Source organism: Larus michahellis, chromosome W (genome assembly GCF_964199755.1).
Source record: "Larus michahellis chromosome W, bLarMic1.1, whole genome shotgun sequence".
NCBI classification, from domain to species: domain Eukaryota; kingdom Metazoa; phylum Chordata; class Aves; order Charadriiformes; family Laridae; genus Larus; species Larus michahellis.
In genome coordinates this window covers 13,487,339-13,503,053 of record NC_133929.1, presented here as the reverse complement: position 1 = coordinate 13,503,053, position 15,715 = coordinate 13,487,339, and the positions used below count along the sequence as shown (strand labels likewise).

The following is a 15,715-nucleotide window of genomic DNA, read 5'->3' as shown; positions in this document are numbered from 1 at the left end:
CCCACCTCAGTGAGGAGTGTTAGAACGCAAGGGGGTTTATTTTCTGCCAAAACCGCTTTGCCCCTTTTCACGCAACAGGAACCGAACAGAAGGAAGCCATCTGCAGAACTGCCCTCCCTCAGACGGTAAAAGAACTCAGGACCTTTTTAGGAATGACAGGTTGGTGTCGATTATGGATTTACAATTATGGAATCATAGTAAACCCATTATATGAGCTCCTGAAGAATAATCCCACTCAATTGACCTGGTCCAAGGAAGCTCAAAAGGCATTTGAAACACTTAAAAAGGAACTAATGAAAGCCCCAGCCTTGGGCCTACCTGATGTCACTAAACCCTTCTGGTTGCTTTCCCATGAAAGACAAGGCATAGCTCTAGGAGTCCTAGCTCAGCGGCTAGGACCCTACAAAAGAGCAGTAGCCTATTTCTCTAAGCAGCTTGACGAAGTGAGCAAAGGATGGCCAGGATGCTTACGAACTGTGGCAGCTGTGGTCTTGAACGTTCAGGAAGCCCGGAATTTTACCTTAGGCCAAAAGATCACAGTCTCACACATGGTATCAGCTGTACTTGAACAGAAAGGAAGTCACTGGCTTTCCCTGTCCCGGTTCTTGCAATACCAAGCCATTCTGATTGAACCTGATGATGTGAATATTGAGGTGACTAATGTTACGAATCCAGCTTCTTTCCTCAGTGGGGTGACATCTGAACCGCTGACACATGATTGCCTAGAAACCATAGAGACTGTGTACTCCAGCAGACCAGATCTGAAAGAAGAACCCCTAGAAGATGCACAGGACTCCTGGTTCACGGATGGAAGCTGCTTTGTCCGACGAGGTATCCGAAAGGCTGGGTATGCGGTGACAACAGCAAATAAGGTAATTGAATCCCAGCCCTTACCTGCTGGAACATCAGCTCAAAAGGCTGAAATTATTGCCCTGACTAGGGCCCTAGAATTGGCGAAAGGGAAGAAGATAAACATATGGACAGATTCCAAATATGCCTTTGGCGTTATCCATGCTCATGGAGCCAGTTGGAAGGAACGAGGATTGCTGACCACACAAGGGAAACAGATTAAACATGCGGAAGAAATACTTCGCCTATTAGGAGCAACTTAACTACCAACCAAAGTCGCTGTCATGCACTGTCGAGGACATCTGAAGGATAACACTGACCAGGAGAAAGGTAACCAATTGGCTGATTATGAGGCTAAACAGGCAGCAGAAAGAGCGCAAAAGATCTTAATGCTAATTCCAGACAACAGAGGTAAGAGTGTGGATGAGCAGGAAAATACTGAATACTCTAGGGCTTATAAAGAACTAATAGAAAAGTTAGGAGGGCAGATTCCTTCAAAAGGGTGGGCCTACTTGAATGATGGCAAAATTATAGTTCCTGCCAAACAGATATGGGGAACTGTCAAAGAAGAACATAATAAAACACACTGGGGAGCAGATTCCCTGTATAAATTTCTAAATCAGAAATTAGTAGGGAAAAATTTATACACTACAATCTGACAGGTAACTCAGCAATGTGAAGTATGTTTGAAAAACAATCCTAATACTAGAAAATCAAGTACAATTGGGAAGCATTGGAAAGGGAAATATACCAGGAGATCACTGGCAAATTGCTTTTTCTGAACTTCCAAGAGGAGGGTACAGATACCTATTGGTAGTTACAGATACCTTTTCTGGATGGCCAGAGGCATTTCCATGTAGAACAAATAAAGCAAAAGAAGTGACTAAGGTACTATTAAATGAAATAATACCTTGATTTGGGGTACCCGTGATCATCTCATCAGACAGAGGTACTCATTTTTGTGCGCAAGTAGTGCAACAGGTAAGCAAACTATTGGAAAATGATTGGCAATTGCATACACCTTATAGACCGCAAGCCAGCGGACAGGTGGAAAAAATGAATCACATGATAAAACAACAAATAGCCAAAATATGTCAAGAAGCAAACCTATATTGGTGTCAGGCACTACCTATTGCACTACTCAGGATACGTGTAAAACCCAGAACTAAGGAAAATCTGAGCCCTTTTGAAATATTATATGGGAGGCCATACCAAGCTAAATATCAAGGGGAAGACTTGAATCAGATAGGGAACCAATATTTACAAAATTATGTTATATCCTCAGGAAAACAATTGGAAGAAATTAATAAGAATGTTTGGGGAGCTAGGGCTAAGGGGTTGGACCATCCGATCTACCCATTTAGCCCTGGGGATTGGGTTTATATTAAGAATTTTTCAGGTGATCCACTAGAGGAGAAGTGGAATGGACCATTCCAAGTCTTACTGACCACCTTCACTGCAATCGAGATCCAAGAACAACCAGCCTGGATCCACTACTCCTGCGTGAAGAAGGCTCCAAATAAGCAATGGACTTCTGAACTGGCTGGACCCTTGAAGTTGAGATTACAGAGAAGTTAGAATGAAGCCTTTAAAGGTCTTATCTTTAAGTGTCAGCATTGTAAATATTGTTGTAGCTTGGGATGAAAATGTACATTATGCAACCATAATGGCAATAGTAAACGCAACCCAAGCAAAAGACTGTTGGGTATGCACAGCATTACCAAAAGGAAACATGAGACTACTCTTTTTTGGGGTGGCCTCAACTTGTTGGAATTATGATAACAACAATTGGCCTGAGTTCTGGAAATGGTCAGATGGTGGTTACTGCCAATATGACAATACGAGCAGGGAAGAAGGTCCGAAATTTGATTTGCAATTGCTAAAAGATGAAAATACTCAGTTTCTAGTGAGCAACAATAATTGCAGTTGGAAACAAAGATCCCAGAACTGTACTTGTAATGATGGGTAGAATAATTTTTGGATAAATAAGACTACCATAAACGTAGGTGAATGGAACTTTACGGGTTTAAATATAACGTACATTGATTTTTGCAACAGCACCCAACTTCGGAGCTACGAACCCGAAGGTTTAGATCCATCTAGAAACAACTCCCCTTATGGGTGGCACAGTGTAGGGAGTTTCTATGGAGCCAACATGACATACGGGCCTTGTAAATTACCTCATGGATATTGGTGGCTGTGTGGAGATTAGTAGAAAGCAGCTTCCAGCAGGATGGAAGGGAACGTGCACCATAGGGTACTTAACTTCACAAAATAAATTGTATAATCGGTCACAAATTCCCCAAGGAATATTGAGATCCCTGCTAAGAAAAATAAAAACAAAAAGGGAAGAAAATCCCCTTGTTATCCGCAATACTCGTTATCATAGTTTTATACGGTGGTTCATACCTTCGCTTGGGGTCTCAGAATTAGAAAAGGCAATAGTCAACATATCAGCAACTATCGATAAAATCGTCAACTCTACTGCAGATGCAATTCAAGGATTACAAATAGGAGTAAACTCATTATCGAAAGTGGTTTTGCAGAATCGAATGGTCTTAGACTTGATGATAAAAGAAGGAGGAGTACGTGCAGTGATTAATCAAAGCTGTTGTACATATATAAATCAAGAAGGGAGAATCGAAGAAGATCTAGAGAAAATATGGGAGAAAAACAAAATCCTATATGAAGTTGGCAAAGATAACACTAGTTGGGGATTTGAAGAATTGTGGAACAAACTGACCTCATGACTGCCTAATTGGAACTGGCTTAAGCAACTATTTTTGGACATTATTACTCTAATTATTTTAGGGATAATCGTTTGCATGCTACTTAGGTGCTTTTTGTGGTGCCGTCTGAAGAAAATCATAGTGATTGGAAACGGCACAGAATTAGACATCAGGTAGAAACAGGGCAGTATTTTGCTCGGACTCTTCAGAAAGATGGGCTGTTATAGACTTTGCAAAAGAATTTGCAATGATAAAGAAAAAGGGAGGAACTGAAGTCAGGTTTTTCATAATCTTCTAAGCCTAGCAACAGCAGGAGTAAAAGGTGTGAGGGGCATGCAATATTCATGAAATTAAGGAGAGTTGAGATGAAAGGGAGTTCCATTAGGGAGACCAAGTGTGACAATATGACACATATTTGCATATTTTACACTTTAAATCTTTTCAGCACATCCAAGTTGATATATGGATGTAAACATGCATTGACAGTTTTTAGCATATTATAAGCCCTCAAGACTTTGCATGCATTTTAATATGTTTCATTATTGCTGTAGATTTTAATTTTGAAACTGCACAGATTTGACGGAAGAAATCTGGAAGTCAAAGCATCCGGCCTCTGCTTCAGGCAAGCACAGCCTTTTCCTTGAGCACTTTTTGTATAAGCAAGTCTATTTATTTGTGCTTGTGCAGGAGTTGTGTGTGTATGCGCGCAAGGGGTGACAAATGCGAGATACACTTTCTTTTATACACATACAGCTGAAGCGTTGAGAGGGAAAGGGAAGGGAAGGGGAACCAACCACATTATGTAGGTATATAGATATGCCAAACTATCTAATTTTTTTTTTCCAGTTGCTGTTATTTTCTGATTCTCCACAAATACAGAAAATACTGTAACATCCATGATTATGGTGTTATGGCACTCTTTTTTTTTTTTTTTACAGTACATCTACATCTGATGTGTCATTTAATCCTATCAGAAATGCAGTATGTAAGCAATGCCATGACTCATAATAATAATATGATATTTAGCACTTATCTTGTGATCTTCAATGCACTAACACCATCAGTGTCCAGGGATAAATGTATTTTTACATACCCATAGAATAGTCACTCAGCAGAAACCAACACTTGCCACAAATAACTATGTAGGTGGATCTGAGCTACCACAATTCCCCTTATTCTTAAAAAAGGAAACAAGTGTCTTGACGGAAGGTGTTTTGTGGGAAAACTGTGAATTAAGATCTTTTTTTTTTCTGGCACTGCAGAATTTGGGAGGGAGCTAGGAAGTCAGTGCCTGTAATGTGCTGCAGGGGATGAATTGGTACTAATGAGTGGAATACAAGCCCCACTCAGTGCACTAAAATAAATCAAATAAATCAGTCCCTATTTTATTTGTTGCATAACAACAGAGCAATGTTGAAAACATCACCCTTATTTTAATGTTCTAGATATGGCTCTATTGTTTTGCATAACACTTTCCATGAATTGCATTGAAAAGTCTCATGAAGAGATTACAGTGATATGAATTCTATAGCATTATTTTTCTTTTCTATATTGTGGTATCACATAATGTTCCCAGGCAGAGGTAGAAACAGTCTAAAAGTAAACATGTTCTTAACGTAAGTACTTCACAGTGAAAGCATAAGGGAGCTGTTTTATCTGTGCTTGGCTGGTGGGGTTCAGGAGTGCAGAGGCCCTAGATGAGGTTTCTGCCCCAGGGAAGCCAGTTTAGGCTTTTCAGAATTGAAGCTCAGTGCCTGCCAGACACAGATATCCTTAATGTACCCTAAGATTAATGCCTGTATGACTAAATATCGCTTAGTCAGAGTAAGTGCTGCAGAATCACACTTTAAATTAGGCATCAACAGCAAGAGATAGAGACAGAGGAAGAGCGAGAGCCACAACAGTGACAGAACTTGATCTAGAACTGTTATTAGATAGGCACCCTCACAGAGCTGTTGTACAGGTTAACAAATTAAAGCTTGTGAAAGTCCTTGGATGAGAAGGCTGCAGAAGTGGAAATGACTGTTATTGCTATAATCAGTACATGGTGACAACACAGAACTGCATGGATGTCGTCCCTTCTCAGTCCACATTATTGCTTCTGGTACTTTGGACATCTATGCATGTATAGAGAAGCAGTTGCACACATCCATGCTGGCAAACAAGGCTTTGGATTACTGAACTCTTACCACAGCTCTGTTTTTGTATGGCAGATTTTGACTTAGCACCTCTGAAGTTACAACAATCTTGTTTATAATGCTCTTTCCTAGGGTGTGGAGAAAGTCTGATCCATTGGTGGAATTGGGCAGAAGTGTTTTCAGACATTTTTATTTTCATTAATTGATTTTATTTTCCAGACTATGTTACCACTGAAACAGTCATTGCTAAGGCAGTGAATGACAGTCTAACTTGCAGGCTGAGTTTAACCCTTATATATGACCACACATTCCCAGATGTTTCTCAGGGTAGTGGCACTTTCCATGCAGTTTAATTATACAATATATTATTGCTAGCTTGCCCTCCTTTTGCTCTTCCCTAGGCATCTTTCATGGTCAGCATTAGAGAAGCAATATAGGCAAGAAGAATCCCTGATCTGAACCGGTGCTGCTATTCTTATGGTTTTGATTTTTGCTGTGAATTTTTTAAATAGTCAATGCTAACGTGTTGGTTCATTTCAGGTAAGTGGCCAAACTTTTATGATTCTACTTATAACATCCACTATGTGTCCGTGTGACCTTGTTCTGATGGTTGAATGGTCTGAGCCACAAAAACAGACATAAAATAAGAAAAAGCAAGTTAGCTTTCAGCTTTTAATACAGCAGCCCAACAGAGCAGAGATAAGAGCTGTCACAAACACTTTGATATTGACATTTCTCACCCTAAATCCATAGAAAACACATGCTTCTGCCAGTGTTAAGTACACCATTGGGTGTTAAGAAACATTTTTTGTAGCTACTTATTCTCAAATGGGACAAGGATGGGAAGAGAGGAAATGCTTATATTTGTGCAGAAGCCATTTCCAAGCCTTTCTTATCTCAAGTCTATGTGTTAAAATGTGAAAATGACCATGTTTATATTTGCAGCCCTCAAAAAACCTAAATATTTGTTTTAGTCTTTCTAAAAGAGAGATCTTTGCAAAAGCCTATGAATAATCGCTTAATGGTAGTTTTAAAGTCAAGGTCAGAATGCACTTGCTTTGGTAAAAAGACTGAATGGCAAACTCAAATATTACCCAAGCAAAATGGTTCAATTTAGAATAATAATTATTACCGTTACTGCATTATTTAACTTTTACACATGGTTTTCAGATATAAATCTGCAACTGAGCTTGGAAATTTGGGTACAACTCAGTTTCTCCTTTTTTTTAAAACTACTTATATACAATGTTGCATACACATTAATATCATAATAATATTGTAACATCAATACAAGAAACAGACAGATGGCTAGTGTACACAGGTATAGCTAAAATGGGAAACTGTTGGAGTGGGAGACAGACCCGGAGTAACGATGGAGTCTCAATATGAGTACGATCGTTCTCCCTTTATTCAAGTTTTCACAGAGTAGATATAGACAGGCAATAAGAGCACGCGCTAGCGGCACCTATATGATTGGCTTACAGTCTCTGTTCACGCACTGTCCATGCAGTTCATTCACACATCAGATTGGTTACAAGAATTCACATAGTAAATTGCTTAGTCATTAGCACAACATGTTTTCTACCTTCTCAGTTCCCGTTTTTCCCATGTACTAATTCCATCTTCTACCACCTGTTTTGCCCTTAATCTAATCTCTCATAGTAGGGAGGCTGGCTCACATGGCCATTTTCTCTCAGACACATTCCTACAATACCCCCTTTTTCTTCTTGAGCCAGCCAGACCTTATGCATGGCATTTTCTATCATGTCAGTCACTTTGCGGAGAACACACGAGGCTACCATAATCAATAATAATATAACCAACAATAGCATGAACCCTTGTTTTAGTAAGTCTGATAACCATCCCATTATACTCCATGAGTTTGACCAATCATCGAAACCATTTTTGACCGCTTTTAATTTGGACATGTTATCCTTGTTGTGACGCTCTTAGCAGGTTATATACTAAACACAATTAAAAACAGAATCAAAAAGAACGCTGCTAAGGCAATAAATACACAGATTCCTAAATTTAGCCCAGAAAGCCAATTTCTTTGGATTTACCCACGAGAAATCCTTTTGTAATATTTCAAATACTTTGTGGTTCATTAAGTCTTGAATCTTTAGTATTTGAGCTTTTAGCTGATCATGTAAAGGACAATTTTTTTTTTTTTTTTTTTTTTTGCAACAACATGTCAAATTGTGATAACCAAGGGTCAAGGTCATCCTTTTTGATGGGGACATGTATGTGGCTTGGATCCATTCCAGAAAGCTGGTGACAGCACAAACGACCCTGGAAAAACAATCGTGGAAACATTTCAGTCATCATAGTTACTGGTTTTGAAAAGGTATGTGGCAAAAATACCCACTCTAACGCAGTCAGGCTCTTTGCGAGTGCATCATCCCACTGTCCTATCAGGGCATAAAGTTGAAATTCTTGTAGGAAGGTGTTCAGTGCGTCTTGCAGCAGTAGTAGATTATATCTTATCTTGCAACATGCTGTAATGCCTTCGGAGCTGTTGGGGTTAATGAACATAGAACTTATGGGGGGGGGGGCGGGGGCAGACACAGTGCTTCAGGGCATCCCCTGTACCTTCAAAGTGCGCTCATGTCTCTCTCTCCCTCTCTGACCCCCGAGACAGCCTCCTTATATCCTGCACTGGATTGAGTGGAGAAGTACAGGCTAGAGTCGCTGCATGCATGGCCAGTGCATGCAGCAAGTCCCACCAGACTCTCCTGCACTGGATCGAGTAGAAAAGTACAGGCTAGAGTCACTGCACACGTGGCCAGCACATGCAGCGAGTCTCACCAAACTCATGATCCAGCTTCGCTAACAGCGGCTGTCTGATACGTGACTACGTTGTTGTAATCCCTTCTTGTTATCTTCTTCTGTGAAGGTCGGGTTCTCATGGATACACACATAGTTTTTAGAGCAACATATTCTACAACTCGTACAAGGGTACGATGCAAAGCGGCATTTATAGCTGATCGTATAATGCTTATTAAACACGGCAAACAGCGTACTCAACATAACAGACAAATTCCTTCCACACAGGCGATGAGTATAATTTGCTTCAACCAACCCCACCCCCAAGTCCATCCAGCAAAGAGATTCCACCCAGTGGTCTCCACAAGTTGCTGGTTCGGTCGGTGCAGTTCCTGCAGCTGGGCATGGATGGATGTGGAGAGGTCACTTAGATTCATACAATACAGTCCTTTAAAATCTTGACAACCATGTCTGTGAGCTGAAAGCAAAAAAATCAGTAGCAGCTCTGTTTTGCAACATCGCATATCGAATACTATCTACATCTAGCAATAACTCAGAAATAGCGGTACTAGTAGCATTGTTAAACTTATCCTTGGCAGCAAGAGAGTCCTTGTTATCACGAATCCTTGGCAGCAAGAGAGTCCTTGTTAGCAAGAGCGCATGCGGACTCCCTGTTCTTGCTGGTACTGTGCTTTGATCTTCTTCCACAACAGGCCAAGATTCTCAAGCAGCTAGATAAGGTGTCTGTGAGTCCATTACAGGCTTATGTCATCCAAATGCTTTTCTTGCCAGCACCCAAGACTGAATAACAATTGGTGTGATATATATGTGTTTTCCAGCACCCAGGTGCGAGTCCCTTGAGTGTATTTACAATCCTCCTCGCCGATCTTCCGTTGCTTTCCCATATTCCACCCCCTTGCTCAAGAGACCGCTTCTGCCGGGTTCATTTTAGTCTCGCAGGGTATAACACAGAGCAATCTACTAAGGCATGCAATAACATAGACACATATAGGAAAAAACCAAAACCATATCTCTATGGTACTGCTTTGAATCAGGTGCCCTATTTCTCTTTTTCTGATGCTTTCTCGTAATGCTTATGGCATACTTTTATGCTAACGTGGCACATTTCCCATCTAATTGTTCCTGTTTGGTTTCTTTTCTTTTTTCTTTTTTTTCTCTTTTTTTCTCTTTTTCATTTTTTTTCTTTTTTTTTCTTCCATCACTTACGACTGAGATAAAAGTCTGCCTTTGCAACAAGAGCTCAGTTTCTCATTTTTCCTTAAGTTTCTCATTTTCCTACAGAGCATCCTATGGATTTTGGCTCAACTCCTTTTCCCAATCAACCATGATCTTATAGGCAAACAACAAACAACCAGCGATACGCCCTGCACGGGCGAGCCGTTCCCGAGAGCGTAAACGTGTTGGCTGGTGAAAACTCCCCCAATATTTCAGGACTTCCATCGGTTCTACAGCCCATCCTGGTGTATCTGCCTGGGGCGCACTCTCCTTACGTCTAAACATTGTGTATACACAAACTTCTTCACTTGACGGAGTGTCAGCCCTAGTTGCATACGAGAACAGTACCACACCGGGCAGAACACCTGCTCAAGCGGAGTCACCTAACGACACTGCACACAACAAAAAACAAACAGTAGCACACATGCTGATCAGCAGGTATAAGCTGGCGCCCACACACACACAGCAGACGTACAAAAACAGCACTTTTATCTCAGGGAGACGACTGGGGAGGGGAGGGGGTGAGGTGGGCAATGGCAGGAGCAAACAGCTCTGGCTCTGTCCTTCTCTGCTGACATTCTGCCTCCTCCATCGGCCTCAGGTGGAGCAGAGGGGATCAGCAGGGGATTGTCCCAGACCTTCGGACCTGGCCTGTTCGATCCCCCTCCCGTGGGTTGTAATGCTGCAAAAGCCCCGGCTGCCGTGGCTCGCTCCGCCTTCATATCTTGTAAGGTCGATAACACCAACCACCATGTCGTCGCTAACGGTGATGCCTCTTTGTCTCCTTTACTTATCACTTCCCACAGTTTTTTCCCAACAGCCTCCCATATTTCTGGTTTAAAAGCTGTCTGGGTCTCTGGTGCGAATCCGTTCTCTCTGCACCAGGTTAACAACCTTCGGAGCATACAGTCATCATATTTCACCCCTCTCTTAGAGAGGATATGCAGGAGAAGTCTTAATATAGCCCCTTCTTCTTTTGTTACTTGTTGCCCCATCTCCTGCCCCGGCTTAATCAGTTTGAGCAACAGTTTCGCTGGTGTTTCAATCCCTCTCTTAGAGAGGATCCCAGCGTGTAGCGTGGCCGCAGCTTCTGTTTCCATAGCTGTGCCTGGGAGGTGAGGAGCGACCTCACGCCGTTGTCTGCTCCCGCTGATGCGCCCAAGCAGCACGTCTCCCAGCCGAAGTTTCCCACTCCCCTCCTCTAGCTGCTTACCGCAGTCTCGGAGAACTCAGTCGCGCTGAACCATCCTCTGCTACCAGATGTCGGAGTGGGAGACGGACCCGGAGTAACGATGGAGTCTCAATATGAGTACGATCGTTCTCCCTTTATTCAAGTTTTCACAGAGTATATATAGACAGGCAATAAGAGCACACGCTAGCGGCAGCTATATGATTGGCTTACAGTCTCTGTTCACGCGCTGTCCATGCAGTTCATTCACAGATCAGGTTGGTTACAAGAATTCACATAGTAAATTGCTTAGTCATTAGCCCAACATGTTTTCTACCTTCTCAGTTCCCATTTTTCCCATGTACTAATTCCATCTTCTACCACCTGTTTTGCCCTTAATCTAATCTCTCATAGTAGGGAGGCTGGCTCACGTGACCATTTTCTCTCAGACACATTCCTACAGGAAACTATTCCAATTTGTGTTCTATGAGGAATTTGGTCCAAAGATGAAGGGATGCCTTTGGTTAAACAGGAGTGTGATTTATGTGGCACATTTAGTCACAACATTGGCTAAAATTTGCACATGATGCCCTAAGCAGAGTGCAGACAATGTAGACAGAAAAGGAAGGGCAAGGTGAAAACCAATACAAAACAGAGAGTATTTATTTAAAAACAAATAACAAGTTTTTGTCTGCATGGAAATCAAAGAATATTTTTTTCCTCTTTATGCTTTTCAAGATAATCCCATTGATGTTCAACAATCTCAAAGGCCGTGGGTGGCCCCCTGGATTAGTCACTGCTCTTTTTACTCTGGGACCCATCCAATTCAGCCATAAGCAAGAGTGAACAAAGACAACTCTAACCAGATTCTTGTTTATACACAGATGTACACATGCAAACATATACAGATACACACATGGAGATAGAAACAAGAAAGTAAATCATGTGGTAGCTTTATTCTGAGCAATACTCAGACTATAACAGTTATTGCTGACCCAGATTTGCTCTGTCCGTGTGTGTATCCAAATACATACATATATAAAAATATGTATGTATATACACATATGCGTATGTAAATATACAGAATGAATCCGTGTGTGCATATATATACATATGTACATAAGGAGAGAGATCGAGAAAGAAAGAATAAGCAAAAGATATCAAACCTACAATATGACCTTATCTCATATATTTCTTAGCTAATTTTCATATCTGTGGAAGACAAATGCATTTCTCCCTGGGAACACATATTAAAATGCATTGATAATTCAAGAAGATACCCTGATGACAATCTGAAATACAGATAAATTATAATTTCTTCTCTCATTAACAAACTATAAAGTGTCAGCATCCGTGGACAATGAATTTGTTATCAAACTTTGCCAAGACTGATGCTGCTAACAAGAAGATGTTTTTCTTTCTATTATCTACAGACAAACTGATTTAGGGTTTTCTTTTCAGTGCTTCTACTTTTCTATAAGAATTATATTTGCCCTTGAAAAGAAAACTATTCCCATAGCTTTAAAATGAGCATTGATTAATGAATATTAATTGTATGATTAATAAAAATCAGTAATTAATAAAATTAGTATTCACAGTTTTGAAGCCTTAAGACAGAATTAAATCACCTAGCTCTTTTTTTTTTAGTTATAATAAAAGCAAGATAATAAAACAAAGGAACAGGAGCTCAGCCTGGTTAAAACATTATAATCATACTAAGCAGAATTTATTTAACTTTTAGAGAAAAGAGAGCTTCAAGACATTTACCCTCCTCTCCAAATTTGGAAGGCTGCTGACATATTTATTTATATGAGTGATTCCCTCAAACAATTCTGATGTCCAGCCTTACTCTTACAGCTGAGCTTATCCTCATTTGTTGAAAGTAAAGCAAGAACAACACTGGTGAAAGAGTCATGTGCTCAGGGCTTCAGTAGTCACCCAGTTCTTTCAAAAACAAGTGAAAGGGAGTACTTTTTATCTTGGCATTCAAAAAAGATATCAGATCTAAGAGAATGGCATTTCTATTTGTCTGGCTTTTCTCCATGATAATAGGCAAATGTGTGGTTTAGCCTGAGCTGGCGCAAAGAACCACAGCTGCCCTCTCCTCCCCCCACAGCCGTGGGGGAGAATCAGAAGAAAAAGGCAAAACTCGTGGATTGAGAAAGGCAGTTTAACAGAACAGCAAAGGGAAAAAGAAAACAACAACAATGATACTGATAGAGGAATGTAGACATGATTACTGTACCACCGCTCACCAACCGACCTGGGACACCCAAGCTGACTCCCAAGCAGAGACTTCCTGCCCCCTCCCCCAGCCACCTCCCGGCTATAGACTTGGCATGGCGTCACAAGGTAATGGAACACCTGTGTCCCCTGACAGCTCCTTGGGAAAATTAACCCTATCCCCGCTGGAACCAGGACAGCAAAGGTGCCAGCTTTGTGCCAAACGACATACTAAAAAGGAATGTGTTAGCTTGGTATTAGCAGACAAAGCAATAATGGATAAATACATATATATGTGTATATACGTATATATATTCCTATATCACACATTTGAACAAGGAACTATGTGGTTAGTGATTTCTGTCTGGTTGGTATGGTCCACTCTACAGCTGTTGACATGACACCCAAACTCATCTGAAATGCAGATATAATGCATTATAGACTCATTTGAAAAGCATGATCCTTCTGCCACCAGCTGTTCATCAATAGCATTACATTGGAGGGTCCCCAATACGAGGTCCTGGAGATAAGCAGACAGATGTGTTAAAGATCTTATTGCTTTAATATTGACACAGTACATGATTACAAGACAGAACTGAATGAAAGTCATGCCAGTAGCTGGAGTAACTACTTTGGGGAAATGTTAAGCTGTGCATTCTGTAATGCTAGTGGTGGAAATTTGACAAGTGTCTTTTAACTCTATCCTTTCTGCTAAGGGTCCTAAAATGCTGAAGTGAAAGGACAAATCACAGAACCAGAGTTCTGAAAAATAGATTATTTTGACTACAAGGAAATTTTCCTTCGTCTTTTTCTCCCTCTCTCATCCTTCATCTTCAATGAGCATCGTAAACTAATGATATTTCATCTCATTTTCTGACAGCATAAGGGTGTGGAACAGTATACATAATCAATATTTTGTTTTGTGCAATGTTTCATTAATTTGGATTGTCAGATCAGGATTTTAACACAACCTGGTTTATGCCTAAGCAGTAAAATTGTCCATTTTATATTGGAAAGCTAGCAAATAATGAAATAATATCTAGAATATTTCAGAATTGCTATCTCCTCCTTTTTAATGATGTATTTAAATCAAGCTGCTACTTCGCTCTGAAATTGCAAGGATAAATTCTTTTTCTGGTATAAGAGGGATTGGGAGAGAAAAAGAATGAGGTATGAGTGTGCCTGTGAATATAAGTGTATACAAGTTCATGTGTGTGACAGAGGGAAAGAGAAGGAGCAATAGAAGGAAAGAGGGAGCAAGATTTAATGAAAAATTTGAATTAGAAAAATGTTTCTCAATAATAAGTCTGGCCCTCAAAGCAGATTACATTTCTTTTCCAACACTGAAAAGCTTAGTATTAGATCTGAAACTTTAAAACATGCCCGCATGGCTGTGCCACATCCAAGTTGCCAGCTTTTAAAACAGCTTCAAAGCCAAAGCAGGGCATAAGATTTAAAGACACCAGTCTAATTTCTGAGCAAAGGCTCAGTAAGGCATGCAGACAAAATCCTGGAAATAAAAATAGTCTAGAGCTTAAATAAATATACTCTATCCCTCACCATCCCTCCCCTCTTACACATATTCTTCACAGTAAATAATATCTGGAATTTCCTGCCCTTGAGGTCCTGGCAAAATCCACTTGGCTGGGATGGAAGAACATATCAAATATTGTTTGGACATGGGGCACTAACAGGGAAGGCATGAGATTTGGGGGCTAAGAGTTTTTAATCCTTCTCTCCCTTATTTCTCTGGGATACAAAGTTAAATGCCACACCCTCAACAGATCAAGAGCCAAATAAGAGGGAAATCTATATGTAAAATAAAGAAATTAAAATAACTTATTTTTAGAATTGTGAGAGGGTGAAATATCTATTTATCTCAGCACCTAACATCATGGCATGAGGTAGCTAAATTTGATTATTTCTATTTCACATCTGAAAAAAAACAAAGAGGCTTAGAAAGAGTAAGGGCACATCCTGCAAAAAGACTTGGTAATGGTCAGTATGGCAATGACTAAGTTTGTCCAGCACCAAGTATGTCATTTATAGTGCTCAACTTAATTTTGCTGATTTTGAGAGGGAACTGAAAACTTTCCTACTACTAAACTGGTATTCATAGCACCCAAGATGCCCAGTACATCCCAAAGAAGAAATGTAATTTTTAAACTCTCTTTTTTCCCACACAGAAGCATTTACTTCTCAGTGATACCTCTGTAAAACCAGTAACTTCTGTTTAAAGATGACATTTCAGAATCTGAGCAGAGGTAATCTTTTACTCCTCCACATCCAAAAAAATGACTGAACAATTTTTGAAACCCAGGGATACTTCACAAAAGTCCTGGGTTTACCATTTTCAGCTAGAGTTCAGCAGGTCCATGCAATACAAAATAATTCTGTGTGGCTATGGTGTATCATTTCCAGATTCGTCCTGTAAAGTATCTTCCACGAGACTCTAGTACAGACACTGAATGTGATGAAGTTGTAATCTGAATCTCTTGGAAGATGATGAAATGTAGTCTGAAACAACATTACAAATCATCATGTTTTGTGTTAGCAATGCCCCAGTGTTGCATGAAAGGGGCAAAGTGGTTTTGGCAGAAAATAAA

The 15,715-nt window shown here is 40.4% G+C and overlaps 1 protein-coding gene across 1 annotated transcript; it reads left to right on the top strand.

The window, feature by feature from the left end:
- The first annotated feature begins 3,004 nt into the window (after positions 1 to 3,004).
- Positions 3,005 to 3,805, top strand: LOC141735664 (endogenous retrovirus group V member 2 Env polyprotein-like). Its single transcript, XM_074568715.1, is given in 3 exon segments — positions 3,005 to 3,057; positions 3,059 to 3,693; positions 3,696 to 3,805. Coding segments are annotated over 3 exon segments (798 nt in total).
- Positions 3,806 to 15,715: the final 11,910 nt, after the last annotated feature.